At 45.2% G+C, this 18795-nt stretch overlaps 1 protein-coding gene across 1 annotated transcript in view; it reads right to left on the reverse strand.

Moving 5' to 3' along the window:
* Positions 1 to 18795, reverse strand: part of lama4 (laminin, alpha 4) — a 69679-nt gene that overhangs the window by 9274 nt on the left and 41610 nt on the right. The window contains exons 28-35 of the mRNA XM_061704152.1: positions 15030 to 15159; positions 14816 to 14953; positions 14476 to 14609; positions 8044 to 8208; positions 6316 to 6469; positions 6070 to 6245; positions 5803 to 5992; positions 1347 to 1502 (exon numbers count right to left, since the gene is read on the reverse strand). Coding sequence (XP_061560136.1) covers positions 1347 to 1502; positions 5803 to 5992; positions 6070 to 6245; positions 6316 to 6469; positions 8044 to 8208; positions 14476 to 14609; positions 14816 to 14953; positions 15030 to 15159 — 1243 coding nt within the window. The remainder of the gene's footprint in view (positions 1 to 1346; positions 1503 to 5802; positions 5993 to 6069; positions 6246 to 6315; positions 6470 to 8043; positions 8209 to 14475; positions 14610 to 14815; positions 14954 to 15029; positions 15160 to 18795) is intronic.

Genomic DNA, 18795 nt, shown 5'->3' on the forward strand with positions numbered 1-18795 from the left:
CATTTATATGGGTTCATAGTAAGGATGTTCAATACCACTTGTTTTCACTCCTCAAGTATTCACTCCTAAGTACTCACCGATACCAATATGACGAGTACTTTTGATATATAAAATTTGAATTCGCACAATGACAGATAATTGTGAACAAAGATCTTTCTTTCTGACCCACATAATGATTCACCAATGTGTCAAAGATCACAGTGTAGTGCCAACTACTGCCGAGTAGGACTTTGTCAGATTTATTTTTTTATTTTTTGCCTTAAATATCTGTGGCTGGTATCGGCAGCCTTCGGAAGTACCCTCTACCTTGAAATGAGGTCGGTATCGGCCCGATGCCGACACCTGGTATCGGTACTCGTCCATCCCTAATTCAGTCATAACGCCCATACCGACGATGTGGCCCACCACAAAAATGAGTTTGACACCCCTGCCTTCGGAGCTCAGACATGCAGATTGGAAGCAGTTACTTGTGACTGGCTCCAAGTAAGCCCTTTCATGATTCAGACGCTCCAAACGGTATTGCTCAATAGAAAATGTGTCGAAATAATTTTTGTTGGCATAATATTTACACGAGTGGAAAACGTCCACATTGGCACAATGTTTCATGCTGGTGTGCTCCTGCCTTGCAGTTCTAACAAGAAGCCTGAGAAGAAGGTACACATCGATGCTCTGCAGTAGTGCTTTTTGATCGCTGAAACTTGAACATTTTCCTTCCGGAGCTTGCAGTACCATTAACGAGCATATAGTTTCCCCCAATAATCTAACAGAGCGCTGTAGAGACTGTGGCAACTGGAAATAAAGTTGCGCTGGACAAAATTTTATGTCGGAAGTCCCACCCTATCTGTGACACAAACACCATGTGGTAACAGGACAGTGAAAAAATAGTGGCTCGATTAAAGTGTAAATGTAAACTCAATGGTTTGTTTGTCTTGTCTTGTTTGTTCAAAGAAAATGAACTTAAATTATAGTTGGGATAAGGAGTAACACAAATATGTAGAAAAAATCTATTTTTGAAGGACTACAATTAGATTTCATGCAAGTCTATTTTTAGGAAGTGGGGAAACAAATATTATTGTTCTAGTGTCCAAGGTAGTTTAAATTAATCTTTCAATCTTAAAATTGTATTTATAAAATATGCCATCAGATCAATATATACGGGAGACTTTGACAAATTAAAAATATATATTTTACTGTTAATTTTATCATGCATGTATACATTTTATTTCCAGGGGACGCAAATGGCACAGTTTCGGTGGAAATATATCACTGTTAGAAATACAATGATACAGATATCAGTGTAATGGGTCTGTGGAGTTAATAATAACAAAAAAAAATGTAATCCATACCTGAATATTTCTTTGCGCTCGCTTTGGAGGCACACCTCCAAAATAGAGGGGACTGCTGACATGCAAGGACACAACTTTGCCTATAACTTTGTCCTCCAGCACTGTGAGCCCATCGATGATCAATTTCCCCATATTTCCATCACGGATAAAAATTACCTTTAGAGAGAGAGAGACCACCAGTTCTTGTCACTATACAGCTTATCGACGCATAAATAATTTAAAAAAAGGTGCAATGTATTCTCACAAGTATTTCATAGCATTTACAGTATAATCAAATTAGATTTTTTTTAAACATGATCCAAGTAAAACTCTGACCTGTAATACAAGTAGAAAAAACATCCTGCTGTTGCGGTTGGATAAGTATAAATCAAATACATACACTGGATCCCACTGTGGGGCTATAATTAATATGTTTAATCAGGTAAATGTGGAACATCACATGATCAAACTCAGAAAACAGGTTACTAACGAGCATGACTAGGGTGTAGAGCTGGTCCAATGTTCCATGGCCAGGACGAAAACCACACTGCTCCTCCTGAATCTGAGATTCGACTTCCTGACGGACCCTCCTCTACAGCACCCCTGAATAAACCTTACCAGGGAGGTTGAGGAGTGTGACCCCCCAGTAGTTGGAACACACCCTCCGTTCCCCCTTCTGAAAAATGGGAACCACCACCCCAGTCTGCCAATCCAGAGGCACTGTCCTTGATGTCCACGCGATGTTGCAGAGGCGTGTCAACCAGGACAGCCCCACAACATCCAGAACCTTTCGGAACGCCGGGAAAATCTCATCCACGCCCGGGGCCTTGCCACCGAGGAGCTTTTTAACCACCTCGGTGACCTCAACCCCAGAGATAGGAGAGTCCGCCTCCCCAGATACGTGGGTGGAGTTCTGCCGGAGGTGGGAGTTGAAACTCCTTCTCACAGGGGATTCAGCCAGACGTGCCCAGCAGACCCTCACAATACGTTTGGGCCTGCCAGGTCGGACCGGCATCTTCCCCCACCATCTGAGCCAACTCACCACCAGGTGGTGATCGGTTGACAGCTTCACCCGCGTGTCCAAGACATACGGCCGCAAGTCCTATGACACGACCACAAACCCGATCATCGAACTGCGACCTAGGTTGTCCTGGTGCCAAGTGTACGTGTGGACACTCGCCAGACTGAAGTAAGCAATTCATTATTTCTGGGTGGCTTCAGATGTAGTATCATTTTATCATTTTGCTGATTTGTGCTGATATTTAACCTGATGTATTGTATTTTTTCACTAAAATAACAAGCAAATTCATTGCATTGACTTGCTTTTGGGTCGCGGCATGGTGACCAACTGGTTAGTGCATCTGCCTCACAGTTCTGAGGACTGGGGTCACCCGAGTGAGGAGAAGCGTCTCAGAAAATGGATGGATGGATGACTACAGAGGTCATAGTCAATTTGGAGTTTAGTTTTTCTCCACTTACGTTCTGCTTTCCTACACTTTGATTTAGAGGTCTTTACCATCATTGTGCTCCTCCACGGTGTTCTAGGTCGCCTCAACATTGTCTTAGCTTTAATAGGAGTGACAGCATTCATGATATTTGAGATTTTATCCAAAAGTTCATCAACTGTCTCAGCTTTCACAGTTTGTGGCACTATGGTCACCATAAACTTAGTGGTGGTACTCTCATTTATGTACCTTTTAATAATAGACAGAGGTTTTCTGAACTTTTGGAAGAATCTTTAATTTGAAGAATACACAAAAATGGTCAGAAATAGCCATTTCCTTAAATGTCAACTGATAAAATTTCAACATCCTTAGTGATGACCAGGTCTAAGAGGTGACCTTGTGTGTGGGTTGGACTCTTAATATGTTGAGAGAGGTCAAATGTGTCTAGTATAGCGGAGAGTTTTTTCCCCATCTTATTGTCAACATGAATGTTTAAAAGTCTTATGACAAAATAGTACAAATGACTGACAGCAGTTCTGAAAAATCCTTCATAAATTTTCTATTGTATCTTGGAGGTCTATAAATTATTAAAACAATAAACTTTGGGTCACCTATGACTAAAAACAGAGATATTCAAAAGAGCTAAAATCTCAAAGTCTAATTTCTTTACACTGAAATAATGACCTAAAAATAATAGCAAATACCACTGCCCTTTCCCCCTATTCGACACTTGTTCATAAAATTAAAATTTGTTGTTGTTGCCTCATTTAAAATGGTATTACAGCTACTTTTTGTAAGCCACATTTTAGTAGCATTTAGTAGCAAAAAGTCCAGATCATAGTTTGTAATGATGTCATTAATCAACACTGATTTGTGACCTGATATTGAAAAAAGCTAGTTTCGCAGTGATAACTGGAGACAATGGTTTGATAGATTTATATTTTATTCTCACTAAGTTTGTAGTTCTGGTATTTTTGTGCCATACTTCTCTGACCAACTTTCTGTCACTTGTAATTGTAGGGATGAAAAATGCCTGATCTCAATAGGGTTCTGACTTATTCTGGGAAAGACCCCAGAGATATCAGTCAGACTTGCAGATAAGATTCTTCATGGGTGGAGGAGGGGCCCTTCGCATCTTAGTGGACGGTGGTTTCAGGCGAGGGGGTATGGGAGGAAGATCTTGGTGTGGTGTGCGCTGGATTCCAATATTGAAATACCCTTCATTCTGTCCGTCACACCTAACAGGGCATTTAGGCTAGTCGAGAGTTAGTTTTGCGTTGTACTTTGCTCCAATGGTGCAGGGAGGGGTGTAGGAGAGTCAAAGTGCTGGCTCATCTCATTCGTTCATCCGATTGTTTGGATGACGCTGAAGAATCCATCTGCACCTCATGTCGCTTTATCTCTTGTTCCTCCAATTGTTTGGGAAAAACTGCATCTTTTTGTCCTTCAGCCGTGTCAACAAGGCCAATGTTTTCCTTTGGGCAGCTGAATGACGTAAAAAAAAAAAAAAAAAAAAAAAAAAAAAAATGTTGGCAGCCAACCCTTGTCTTAACCCCTTGTCTATTTAGACAGGAACCGTCTGCCTTGTAAAGATGTCTGTGCTCCCAAAAAACAGAAATTGTCAATGAAACTCACGGGTAGTCCAGTACACACCCTTTGAGCCACTTATTTAATTGACTGAGCCTACTGAAACGTTCATCTCCAAATCATACTATTGGGAGAGGTCCACTTATTAAAACTTCAGCATCCAAACATTGCACTTTTGTTAGAGGAGACCAATGAAATCTCACTTCAGTGCCTCTGATTGCTGCTTGACAACAGCCAGGGCCCCTGTGTGTATAATGACAGATTTGACAGTATGGTGCTCGTTAGTTTTTTCTAGGATTCAGACACCTTGTCACTGGTAAAACGCAGTACTTTGGTGTTCTTCTCACTGCAAAAACATTTCACATCCTTGACAGCTCCATCACCAACTATTACCGTTTGGGGTGCCATTTATTTCTTGTATGATTTAGTTTCATACCTTTCAGTGGTGGTGGGGGATGAGTATTTTTGACCAGGTTCTTGTAAAAGTGGCTCAAATGTATTTGCATTACTTTGCATTGACTCTCGTCCTTTTTTTCTTGCCCTTCGCTGTAGCAACCGTCCACGGCCGCTCACTCGGGGTTGAAGAAGCATGCAACGCAGGCCAGCAAGATTCCTTGGTAATCCGCTGGTGTTGTGTCCTCCCTTTTAGATGTTGTCCCATATCTTTGGGCTTTGCTCCCAGTAAATTCTAGGGAGAACTGCTGGATGATCATGTACTGTTTCCACAGTCCACATCCGTCCTCTTTGTTGAGCTAAGTGGCTGTCTGTTAGCACACTACTTCTCACCATTTTGAGACATCGGTAGAGTGGTTTTATTCCCCGACTGTCCATTTCCATCCATATACACTTCAAGACGTGGCGTTTCGTTTCCAGGACCGACATCCTCTGTAGCAGTCTGTGATGGTCCTCAGTGGAATGCTTGTTGCTGGTCTCATTGCCAATAGCAGGCCTGTGCTAATGAGCAGGTCATGCTCACGAGTAAGCGGGTATAAAAAAATATTGAAATTTGGCAACAACTGACTGCAGCTACAAAAAAAAAAAAAAAAAAAATGAGTACAGCCCCACAAGTCTAAAAATATCCAGGAGTCGCTTCTTCCAATTTCCTTGGAAGAAGAAAAACAAGCTTATCAGCAAGAAAAAATGCAAACAGAGGTGAAGCAAGCAGAGCCAGCAGAAAAGTGTCTGCACTGTACGGGAGCGTCAGTTAAGCTGTATATATATTTGGGCTGAAAATTTGAGGTGGAGTAAAATGTCTCCGCTTGTCACAGTAAATGTACACATCGCTGCGGTGATGTTATCAAGCTCATTATCTTCAGTGAGACAACACAACACACAACAACTGCTATTCATTAATGCATGTGACATGTACATGGAAGAGTTTTGAGTATCTTAACCTCAGCCTTTGTAATGACAGGTGGAACATCATGATAAACTGATAAACTTACATCATGCCATACTCCATCATTGTAACTTTCCTTGGTCCAGATTTCGACTCGCTGTTCACCTACGTTGAAGGTGTAAACAAGCCTACCATTGGTCAGGAAGAGAGTCATAAAGTTTTTCTCTTTGAAGTCAGAGACATAAAAGATTAGGCCAAATGATGTCTTGGTCTTTAGGGATAATGAAAAGTTGGACCTGGAAGGGAAAACATTGATAGACTATTTATTTAGCTTTTAAAAATACTTTGAAAAGAATTCTCCACGAAGACTTACCTCTGAGAAAGGGATTCTGGGAGCTCTCTATAGTGCTGCCTACTATTTGCAAAGTTGCTGTATTGGTAGGCATGTTGTGTTGCTTGATGACTTGAGGAGAGATGGCAGGGAGCAACGTTCACTTCACTGTCACTTCTTAACTCCATTACATTCTGGATGGGTTCATCCCTGCTAACCTGTGACAGCATACATTAAATGCTGTGGCTAATTTTTAAATTAACAATCCAAATATACTTTTTTTTGTACCTGACGTGATTGCCTCTGTTTGGCTTGATATTTGTCATCCCTGGGTCTTGATGAAAGAGCAGCAGGAGGCTTTTGCACTGGACAGTCCTGCAGGAAGGTCCGGACATTCTCACTGTAGTGCTGAAAGTCCTCAGGCTCAATGTCTCGATCATGTCTCCATAAATAAATGAGGGGAGTGACAAGAAAAAATTAATATAATGAAAGTCTGGTGTTTGGAACCAAGTCAAAGCAGGAATTTGAGTATTTTAGGCAATATATATTCTCACACCCCAATTTATACAGTCCATTTTATCTGGATGTATTCATGTGTCTATTGTGCCATGTTTTGAGTACATAAACATGCCACTTTTCCTGCATTTACGCTGTTTCCAGCAGCACCAACAACAAAACGGGATGATGGTGAGACAATTCGGCGGGACGCGATGGGCAAACATGAGAGGCCAGGATCGGCGTGGATGCCTGACGAGATACTTAATTGTCAAAACATTTGGTATGGCAGTACAATTGAGTTACCTAAACAAACAAACAAACAAACAAAAACTGATGCATGAAAATTAACCTGACAGTATGTAATAGGGCGTATCATTCGTAATAAAACCCAACCAATAAATCGGCGGGCCGATTATAGCGTTATATAGGATGTAACGATAAATCGACATTGGTCAATATGTAACCAATGTATGTAAATGCAATGTAAAGAAAAACAATAGAGAAACAAGAAATGAAATTACAATAACAACAATAATAACAACAACAATACTGATTTAAAAGCAACAACAACAACAAAATAATAATCATGGCGGCACAGTGAATGACTGGTAAGCACATCTGCCTCACAGTTCTAAGGACCCGGGTTCAAATCCGACCTCATCTGTGTGGAGTTTGCATGCTCTCCCCGTGCCTGCGTGGGTTTTCTCCGGTTACTGCGGTTTCCTCCCACATCCCAAAAACATGGTAGGTTAATCGACGACTCAATCTTGCCTGTAGGTGTGAATGCGCATGTGAATGATTGGTTGTTTATATGTGACCTGCGATTGGCTGGCTGGGCTCCAGCACGGCCGCGATCCTAGTGAGGATAATCGGTACGGAAAATGGATGGATGGATGGATTAAAATAAATAATGACGGGCCTTATTTTTCATGATTTTTAATGCGTTTTTTTTTTTTTCTCCGGGCACTCCGGTGTCCTCCCACATCCCAAAAACATGCATTAATTGGAGACTCTTAATTGCCCGTAGGTGTGACTGTGTGTGCGAATGGTTGTTTGTTTGTATGTGCCCTGTGATTGGCTGGCGACCAGTACCCCGCCTCCTGCCCGTTGACAGCTGGGATAGGCTCCAGCATGCGCGCGACCCTAGTGAGTAGAAGCGGCACAGAAAATGGATGGATGGATGGATGGATGGATGAGGTTAGCGGATTGGCGTGGCCCCATTCTCACATGGACCCTTTAAAAAATGAATCGTTCATCATCGTTCATGAATCGAAAGTGTACTTTCGATGGTGACTGTGATCTCTGTCCATTTGTGCATCGAGTCGACCTCCACTGTTTTAATCGATCGCCATGAATGATAAAACTGGAGAATGTGCTTTTCAGTCTTTTTCCAAGAATGGTTAAAAATAGTGTGCATCTATGAGCAACAGAGAAAGCACTTCATCCTTCTGCAACCTGGATGACTAAGCGCTCTCTCCTATGAACCACCATCACAAATGTTCATCACTGAGAATCTACCTGTTTATGTAGGCATAGGTAATGCAGCCTGTAAAGTTCCTGAAGCTGCTGCTTGGTGATCCCCCAAAGTAGAAGTTCTTTACTGTAGAAACGGAGGAGGGTCTTGTGATTAATTGTGGACGTTTCTTCTCCTGCTTGTCTTTATCGTCCAACAATAATAAATACCTTGGTTAAAAAGAGAAACACAGTAAATGAATGACACTCATGGACCTTTTCTAATGCAGTAGAGTGACATAAAGAAAGTACAACAAGTTAAAAGTGGGAAACAGTATTGGCGAATATCACTGAAATAAATAATCTGTCATTGTCTGTGTTTTGGTTTGGGTTGTGTTTTGTTTTGTTTCATGTTTTCCTGTGTCCCATGTTTTTCATGTCTTGTGTTATCATTTAGTTATTGTGTCCACCTGTTCTCGTCTACCTTGTGTCGACCAATCAGCTCCCTCCAGCCACTCGTGTCTTGTCCAGGTTTGGCTTGTTGTCTCGTCAATTTGCGTGTATTTAGTTCCCTGGTTTCTTTTAGTCCTTGTCGATTCATTGTCATCGTCACTGTCAGTGTCACATCGAAGTCGTCAGCAAAATCACTAGTCTTGTCGTTTCCTGTTTTCTTTGTTCCCTTGTGTTTCTTTGTTTCTTTTTATTTAGGTGTTTGGACTTTTGTTGATTTAGCGTAACCTCCTTGATTTTTCTTTGAGTTTTTGGGAACTTAAAACATTTTGATATTACTGCACTCCTGCCTTGCCTCCCTGCTTCCCTGCACTTGGGTCCTCCATGTTTTGCCTAGCCTTCCTTGCCCTCAAAAACCCCCAACGTGACAGAATGAACTGACGATACAAGGACCCAGCGGGAAGCACACGGTGTCACCCTGCACACCACCAGTCTGCCTCCCAGCGCCCTCAGTCTGCCGACCATACCTACCCTCCTCCAGTAAGCCCTATCGTTCCTTCTTCTTCGTCCCCCACTAGTCCTAGTTATTCACCATGCCCTACCATTTTACCTTCACATTGTTTTTTAGATTCAGTTTTTCCGATTATGAAGATGGCCCTGATTTAGTTAACATTCTTTCTAATTCTGACTCCGACACCGATTTAGATTTTTCCAGTTCCTTCACTAGTTTTCCTCATCCTAGTCAATTTATGTCACGTTTTCCCTTTTCCGACCTCTGCAAGTCCAAGCCCAAGTCATTTCCCTTTGACCTGTACTTGGGCACCGTTTGGCCATCTATCCGGGACCTCCGCGTGGTGGCCAACGGAGGCACCCAAGTAAAGGTCAGATTTCATCCTCATGTTTTTTTGCATCTGTTCCCTATTCACTTAAGTTTTCACCAGTTTCCACTTCTTGTTCCATGCCTAAGTCACGTCCATCCAAACCTGCCCCCAAGTCACCTCTTTCCGTGCCTTTTCGTCTACCACCCGTTTTTCCTAGTTCACCTTCCCGAGTTCCTCTGCACTCTGGCCCGCTCGTTTGCTGTGCTCCCAAACATCAATGGCGGCAGGCTGAGGAAGCGAATGCAGACCCCGTTCCTGCTCTCCGGCAGCGGGCCCCTGTTCCTGCTCTCCGGCAGCGGCTCCCGTTCCTGCTCTGCGGCAGCGGGTTCCCATTCTTGGTCTCTGGTGGTGGCAAGGTCCCGTCCCTGCTTTCCGGCAGCGGCGGCAGTGTCCTGTCCCTGCTCCCTGGCAGCGGCGACCGGCTCCTGTTCCTGCTCTCCGGCGGCAGGCTCCCATCCCTGCTCTTCGGCAGCTGCAGCAGGCTCCGGCGGTGCTCATCCAGAAGCCGCCACCCATCCTTCCTCCAGTGGCACTCGTCCAGCGGCCGCCACCCGACACTGCTCCACTGGCGCTCGTCCAGCGGCCGCGCCTGTCCTTGCGCCGGTGGCGCTCGTCCAGCGGCCGCCACCTGACCCTGCTCTGGCGGCGCTCGTCCAGCGGCCCGCCACCCTTCCTTGCTCCAGCGGCGTTCGTCAAGTGGCCGCCACCCGTCCTTGCTCCGGCGGCACTCATCCGGCGGCACTCGTCCAGCGGCTGTCACTCGACCCTATTCCCTAGCCCCTGCAGTGCCATTGGGTCTGGTGTCAGGGCCGTCCACCTGAATGGCCCTGTGGAAACCCTAGTGCTTGGCGTCCTGTCTTGTCAAGGTGTTTCTCGTTGTCTCAATTTGTGTGTATTTAGTTGCCTGGTTTCTTTCAGTCCTTGTCGGTTCATTGTCACTGTCAGTGTCACACATCAAAGCCGTCAGTTTCCTGTTTTCTTTTTTCCCCTAGTGTTTCTTTGTTACTTTTATTTAGATGTTTGGACTTTTGTTGATTTAGCCTAACCTCCTTGACCCTTGTTTGACGTTTTGGGAACTTAAAACATTTTTTGATACTACTGCACTCCTGCCTTGCCTCCCTGATTCCCTGCACTTGGGTCCTCCACATTTTGCCTCCACGTTTTGCCTTGCTTTCCTTGCCCTCAAAACCCCCCAATATGACATAATGAAGCAGTATTGCACAGGTGACAGGAAGTGATTCGAGGGTCAGAGTTTGTGGGGCACTGAGCTCCCCGCCAGGCAAGATAAATTTCACCGTTTTATACATTAACACAGTTTCATTCCCATATTTATGAAAGAGAAGCATAGCACCTTTTGGGGAAGTCTGTGGCTAAATCATCAAATCTGATAAGTTATTTAAAGTGAATCACAGCAAAAGAGGAGCGCCTCGATATAAACATTAGCAGTAGGCTACGAATTTTTATCTTGAGTAAACCAGCCACCTGTATTGAGTACTAAAAATACCAAAAATTGCCATAGGGGTCATGTGCAATGCGAGCTGGTCGGTGGCCAAAGGCGGGGACCTTGGCGATCTGATCCCCGGCTACAGAAGCTGGCTCTAGGGACGTGGAATGTCACCTCTCTGGCAGTGAAGGAGCCCGAGCTGGTGTGTGAGGTCGAGAAGTTCTGACTAGATATAGCACAGCTCTGGTACCAGTCCTCTTGAGAGGGGTTGGACTCTCTTCCACTCTCTTCCACTCTGGAGTTGCCCACGGTGAGAGGCGCTGAGCAGGTGTGGGTATACTTATTGCTCCCCGGCTCGGCACCTGTACGTTGGGGTTCACCCCGGTGGACGAGAGGGTAGCCTCTCTCCGCCTTCGGGTGGGGGGACGGGTCCTGACTGTTGTTTGTGCCTATGCACCAAACACCAGTTCAGAGTACCCACCCTTTTTTAAGTCCTTGGAGGGGGTGCTGGAGAGCGCTCCCGCTGGGGACTCCATCATTCTGCTGGGGGACTTCAATGCTCACGTAGGGAATGACAGTGAGACCTGGAAGGGCGTGATTGGGAGGAACGCCGCCCCCCCCCCGATCAGAACCCGAGCGGTGTTCTGTTATTGGACTTCTGTGCTCGACACGGATTGTCCATAACGAACACTATATTCAAGCATAAGGGTGTCCACACGTGCACTTGGACACCCTTGGTTGGGCACCAGGACACCCTAGGTCGCAGTTCGATGATCGACTTTGTGGTCGTGTCATCGGACTTGCGGCCACATGTCTTGGACACTCGGGTAAAGAGAGGGTCGGAGCTGTCAACTGATCACCACCTGGTGGTCAGTTGGCTGCGATGGTGGGGGAAGATGCCGGTCTGACATGGCAGGCCCAAACGTATTGTGAGGGTCTGCTGGTAATGTCTGGCGGAATCCCGTCAGAAGGAGTTTCAACTCCCACCTCCGACAGAACTTTGCTCATGTTCCGGGCGAGGCGGGGGACATCGAGTCCGAGTGGACCATGTTCCGTGCCTCCTTTGTAGAGGCAGCCGACCGGAGCTGTGGCCGTATGGTGGTCGGTGCCTGTTGTGGCGGCAATCCCCTAATCCCCTGACACCAATGGTGAGGGATGCCGTCAAGCTGAAGAAGGAGTCCTATCGGGCCTTTTTGGCCTGTGGGCAGCTGATGGGTACTGGCTGGCCAAGTGGAATGCAGCTTTGGTGGTCGCTGAAGCAAAAACTCAGGCATGGGAGGAGTTCGGTGAGGCCATGGAGAAAGACTTCCGGACGGTTTTGAGGAAATTCTGGTCCACCATCCGACGTCTCAGGAGGGGAAAGCAGTGCACCATCAACACTGTGTATAGTGGGGATGGGGGGCTGCTGACCTCGACTCGGGACGTTGTGAGCCGGTGGGGAGAATACTTCGAAGACCTCCTCAACTCCACCGACACGCCTTCCCATGAGGGAGCAGAGTCTGGATTCTCTGAGGCGGGCTCTCCTATCTCTGGGGTTGAGGTCACCGAGGTGGTTAAAAAGCTCCTCGGTGGCAAGGCCCCAGGGTTGGATGAGATTTGCCCGGAGTTCCTCAAGGCTCTGGATGTTGTAGGGCTGTCCTGGTTGACAGGCCTCTGCAACATCGCATGGACATCGGGGACAGTACCTCTGGATTGGCAGACTGGGGTGGTGGTCCCCCTTTTTAAGAAGGGGGACCGGAGGGTGTGTTCCAACTACAGGGGGATCACACTCCTCAGCCTCCCTGGTAAGGTCTATTCAGGGGTGCTGGAGAGGAGGGTCCGTCGGGAAGTTGAATCGCAGATTCAGCAGCAGTGTGGTTTCGTCCTGGCCGTGGAACAGTGGACCAGCTCTACATCCTTGGCAGGGTCCTCGAGGGTGCATGGGAGTTCGCCCAACCAGTCTACATGTGTTTTTTGTGGACTTGGAGAAGGCGTTCGACCGTGTCCCTCGGGTGGTTCTGTGGGGGGTGCTTCGGGAGTATGGGGTACCGAACCCACTGATATGGGCTGTTCGGTCCCTGTACGACCGGAGTCAGAGTTTGTTCCGTATATCCGACAGTAAGTCGGACTCGCTTCCGGTGAGGATTGGACTCCGCCAAGGCTGCCCTTTGTCACCGATTCTGTTCATAACTTTTATGGACAGAATTTCTAGGCGCAGCCGAGGCATAGAGGTGGGTCCGGTTTGGTGGTCTCAGAATTGCATCTCTGCTTTTTGCAGATGATGTGGTTCTGTTGGCTTCATCAAGCCAAGACCTCCAACTCTCATTAGACCAGTTCGCAGTCGAGTGTGAAGCGGCTGGGATGAGAATCAGCACCTCCAAATCCGAGACCATGGTCCTCAGTCGGAAAAGGGTGGCGTGCCCTCTCCAGGTCGGGGATAAGATGCTGCCCCAAGTGGAGGAGTTCAAGTATCTTGGGGTCTTGCTCACGAGTGAGGGAAGAATGGAACGGGAGATCGACAGGCGGATCGGTGCAGCGTCTGCAGTGATGTGGACTTTGTATCGATCCGTTGTGGTAAAGAAGGAGCTCAGCCGAAAGGCGAAGCTCTCGATTTACCGGTCGATCTACGTTCCAACACTCACCTACGGTCACGAGCTGTGGGTCGTGACCGAAAGAACAAGATCCCGGATACAAGCGGCCCAAATGAGTTTCCTCCGCAGGGTGTCCGGGCTCTCCCTTAGAGATAGGGTGAGAAGCTCAGTCATCCGGGAGGATCTCAGAGTAGAGTCGCTGCTCCTCCACATTGAGAGGAGCCAGATGAGGTATCTGATTCGGATGCCTACCAGACGCCTCCCCGGTGAAGTGTTCCGGGCACGTCCCACCGGGAGGAGACCCCGGGGACGACCCAAGACACGCTGGAGAGACTATATCCTTCAGCTGGCCTGGGAACGCTTCGGGATCCCCCCGGAAGAGATGGATGAAGTGGCTGGGGAAAGGGAAGTCTGGGCGTCCCTGCTAAAGCTAATGCCCCGCGACCCGACCTCGGATAAGCGGTAGAAGGTGGATGGATGGATGGATGGATGGACGGACTTATTTTTGGGACATTTATATGAAATGCATTGGACTCCATGTAAAACGTATGAACAGAATTTTTTTGTGAATACTTTGAATGCTAAAATATAAAATCCTTTCTTTTCTTTCTCTCTGTGTCCTTATAATGTTCAATGGCATCCATCCATTCAGTTAGCTTGGCAGTAGAACACTGGCTTTAACATTAACACATGCAACTGACACACCAGCTAGCTTCTCTCATTCCAATTCAAACAGAGCACAGTAGCCGGGTTTCCATTGAGCCGTTTCTTTCATTCCGATTGAAGATCTCTGGTCAGCTGTTTACATGTGACGTGATATATTCTGATTGGAACAGCCGTGTGGCATACGCACATCATCGTGAACGTCACATCATTTATAAAGATAGAGGTCCATCGTCTATTCAGCACAGCAGTAAAGATTGTTTTTATACATTTAAAAAAGCGCTTGATAAAAACAGTTAAAAACAAGATCTCATGCTCACGCATTGACCTCCAAGCTGTGTCAACTGACATTAATGACAGCAAGATAGTGCTAGTTGACCACACCCATTAAAATGTATCATAATTTTACATGCTTAGAAAGAAAGCTTGATAGTAAGGAGAATTTGCATCAAATCGAAAAGGTTTCATCAAAGTAAAAGTAAATGCTTACTTCTGATTATTCACTGAGGCCAATAAGAAGTGTGTCCTTCCATCATTATAGTGTTTCTTATGTGTTTTAACTCTTGTTCCTTGTGTGTTCATCACCACCGCTCCGTTCTCAAGGGAGATGCTGAATTCGTCAGGCTGAAGTGGTAAAAATGCAGGTTAGATTTAGTGCATTGGTTCCCCTTAAACATGAAGAATATGCTGATTGAACTTTTTTAAAAGCCAATTATTACTGAACTGGTTGAATGGCACCAAGAACCAAACTAAGACATGCTAATTAAATGCATTTGACATAGTGTTTGAATGATTTCCTCAAATGGTCTGTTTCACGAGTGTTTTCATACCCCTTCATTATGGTAGAATAGTAGTCCACTGGCTTGTGATGTTCTAAAGTTGAGGCCTCCTTCAAACTTGTCAAATGGTGAAATCTTTGCTGAGGATCCCAAGTAGCTCTCACCCATGAAATAGGCTTTATGTGATGCCTGTAATATAAATTAACAATGTTATACAGTATGTCACACAATCTGTTACTGAAAGAGGACAAAGTGGGGCACTTACAAAAGACTCCTCAGGGCAGCCACTACTGATGCCGATGGTGCCAGGCTCTTCTAAGAGGTTAAAGTCTTTTTTTTGGAACAGAAAGCCTTTGACACAACCCTTGAGACCAACCACGGAGGACAGCTCAGACCTGTGGTCACAGATATGTTGTCCTGTGACATTCAACCTCAATCTTGATGTTTCATAGTCAAATATACAATTAACCAAACACCAAAAGCATGTCATAGACATTGTAACACTCAACAAAATGCACAACGGCAAAAATATAAGGCAAGGCAAGGCAATGCAGCTTTATTCATATAGCACATTTCATACAAAAGGTAACTCACTCTGCTTTGCATGATTACTGAAGTAGTAAGTACATTTAAAAAAATAAATAAAAACAAAGAACATTTAAAGATAAAGTTCAGAAAGAAAAGAGAGCTTACTAAAATTACTAAAAAAAAAGAACAGAGTGCCAATAAATGTTTTTAAATAGTGATTTCATTTATTAAAAATATATTCAGTTACCTGACCCTGTCTGAAAAAGCAATGGCCCCCTAAACCTAATAACTGTTTGGGCCATCCTCAGCAGCAACAACGGAAATCAAACGTTTTCTATAACTGGCACTGAGTCTTTCACATCTCTGTGGAGATATTTTGGCCCCCTTTTGGCAAAAGTGGAGTGTATTCAAACATTAACTGAATTTTTAAGGTCATGCCACTGGATTTCAATTGGATTCAAGTCTGGACTTTGACTAGGCCACTCCAAAACCTTCATTTTGTTTTTTTAAGCCATTCAGAAGTTGACTTGCTGATGTGTTTTGGATCGATATCCTGCTGCAGAACCCAAGTACCCTTTGTCTCGAGGTCACAAACTGACATTCTTCTTCTTCAGGATTTTCTGCTAAAGAGCAGAATTCCTGATTCCATCAATCACAGCATGTTCGCCAGGTCCTGAAGGAGAAAAACAGCCCAAGACCATTAACACTACCACCACCTTGTTTGTCTGTTGGAATGATGTTCTTTTTTTTTTTTTTGCTTTTCTCTTGGGGGAATCTTTGTATGCCGGTTCAGCACTGATCCATGTTTTCTCCATGTGAGGATAATGGCTCTCCTTATGCTTCGCTGGAATCCTAAAGCTTTCAAAATGGCTTTGGTTAACCTTTCCAGACTGATACATGCCAATTATTTTATTTCTCGACGGTTTCCTCGGCTCGTGTCATTTTGTTGCAGCTTTTTTTTAGATCTTTTGTCTGACTTGATTTTGTTGGGACAGATTCTGTTTAAAGGTCAGAGGACAAATATATTTTCGGGTCAGTTAAAATTCATATTTGAATTGTTTATATGTTATGAAATACATGCACGTAACTTCCAGCAAGTTGTCAACTGTAGTTTAGCTAAAACTTTTTATTACGCGTATTGAGCACTCCCCGAACATACCCGAAGCTCAAGACACCGGGGTGTACTCTATCCACCGCAAGGGCTACCGGAAGTGAGGTTGCAATTGGCAAACACAGCGTGCTACACTCTATACGATGGTGAGCAACGTGTTGGAATATGAGTAGGAGGAGGAGGATTTCGATGTACAGGAGCCCCCAACGGAACTTGGCATCGTCAAACCGTACGTTTGAGCCGATCAGGAGGTCGGGACCTGACAGTGACCACTGGCTCGATGTGACGCTATGTCAAAAGCATGTCTTTTTATACAATTATGGCTAGAAATAATGGCACCCCAGGGGTGCCAATATTTTGTAGCACGACTATACGTATTACATATTCATATATGTTTCACGGCACAAGCTTTTACATAGTATGCAGTATTCCTATATATTGTGTGTCCCTCGCTCGAGTAGTTTTATAACACGCTGCACAGAAAGTCTTTGCCATGTCTGTTGGCTTGTCACATAGGCAAAAGTACAGACGACAGTACTGAAAAGTACTCCATGGGTCTTTTTTTACCTACTGCCCAGTGCATAAAAACCATGATAGAGTCATAGGAATATACAAGGAAATCCTAACCTCTTGTCTGCGCTGCTTCGCCGCGGCACCATGGCGGCTGCGAGATTTAGTTCTCTTGCAGGCGGTTGAGGTCCCGGTGTCCGTAGGAAAATTAGTTGGCACCACAGCTTGTTTCAGCCTCTGCCTAACCACACCTATGTATCCAATGCATTCTGCTAAGTCTTTCTCAAAACACGCCAGTTCGAAGTGATCAGCACAGCCACTGTCTGAACCATTTGTACAACCAAATGCCACACAATAAACCATTGTGAAATCACTAAATCATACGACAACAAATATACAAGGATGGGAACAACAGCATGGAAAACCAGCACACAATGCCGAATGAACAGGCTGTTTGACGAGTGTTACATCTCAGCGCCGGATAGAGTCGAAGACCACAAAGCGCTGGATGTAAAAAGCAGAAGGCGCATTCTGAATCATATTTATCGATTTAACTGTAATCACTTCGAAATGGCAGCTGTGGTTTGTAAAGGGGTTCTAGAGTTTTCAAGAAAATGTTTAACATCTTTGTCCTCTGACCTTTAAGTGATTTTTTTCAGAATCAGAATCATCTTTACTTGCCAAGTATGTCCAAAAAACCCGGTAATTGGACAAATTGACAAAAAAAAAAAAAACAGACACTGAGCAATAAAGGGTTGCTAGTTATCTTGTAATGCCGGTACATTTTGTTTTTTTTGACAATTATGCAAAAAGATGCAGAGTCCTCTAGCACTTAGAGCAGTTTGAATGACTAATATTGTAATAGTCCAGTGCAATGACCATTGTGCAAAGGGGGCCGAGAATTCAAGGAGTGTATGTATGCGGTTTAAAGTGACGAGTAGTCACTAGATAGTCTGGGACAATGTTGGTTGTGCAAATGTTGCAGATACTCCTCAATCAGTGTGCAAATGGAGCAGATGCTACTCTGGCATGAGTGGCCAGTATTGGTCAACAACAGATATGCAAATAGTCCAGCGTGGCGAGACAACTACAGCGAGTGCACAAGTAATGTATAATTGGCCCCACAGAAATGTGACAACGAACTCAAGTCAAAAAATTGCCAGCATGTTGTAATGGAATTGTAGGTTAGGTGTTTAAGAAGTTGATTGCAAGAGGGAAGATGCTGTTGGAATGTCTGCTAGTTCTAGTTTGCATTGATCGGTAGCGCCTACCTGAGGGAAGGAGCTGGAAGAGCTGGATGCGGAGGGTCCGAGAGGATTTTGCACGCTCTTTTCTTAGTTCTGGCAGCGTGCAAGTCCTCAAGGGTGGGTAGGGGGGTACCGACAATCCTTTCAGCAGTTTTGATTGTCCGTTGCAGTCGGAGTTTGTCCTTTTTTGTAGCAGCACCAAACCAGACTGTGATGGAAGAACACAGGACTGATTCGATGACTGCTGTGTAGAACTGCCTCAGCAGCTCTGGTGGCAGGCCGTGCTTTCTCAGAAGCCACAGGAAGTACATCCTCTGCTGGGCCTTTTTGAGGACGGAGTTGATGTTGGTCGCCCACTTCAGGTCCTGAGAAACTGTAATTCTCAGGAACTTGAAGGTCTCGACGGTTGACACAAGGCAGCTGGACAACATGAGGGGCAGCTGTGGCGAAGGATGCCTCCTGAAGTCCACGATCATCTCTACAGTAAAGAGTGTGTTCAGCTCCAGGTTGTGTCGGCCGCACCACAGCTCCAACCGCTCCGCTTCCTGTCGATATGCAGACTCGTCACCGTCCTTGATGAGGCCGATGACAGTGGTGTCATCTTCAAACTTCAGGAGTTTGACAGTCAGGTGCGC

The sequence above is a fragment of the Phycodurus eques genome, chromosome 18 (assembly GCF_024500275.1).
Source record: "Phycodurus eques isolate BA_2022a chromosome 18, UOR_Pequ_1.1, whole genome shotgun sequence".
In the NCBI taxonomy this organism is placed as follows: Eukaryota; Metazoa; Chordata; class Actinopteri; order Syngnathiformes; family Syngnathidae; genus Phycodurus; species Phycodurus eques.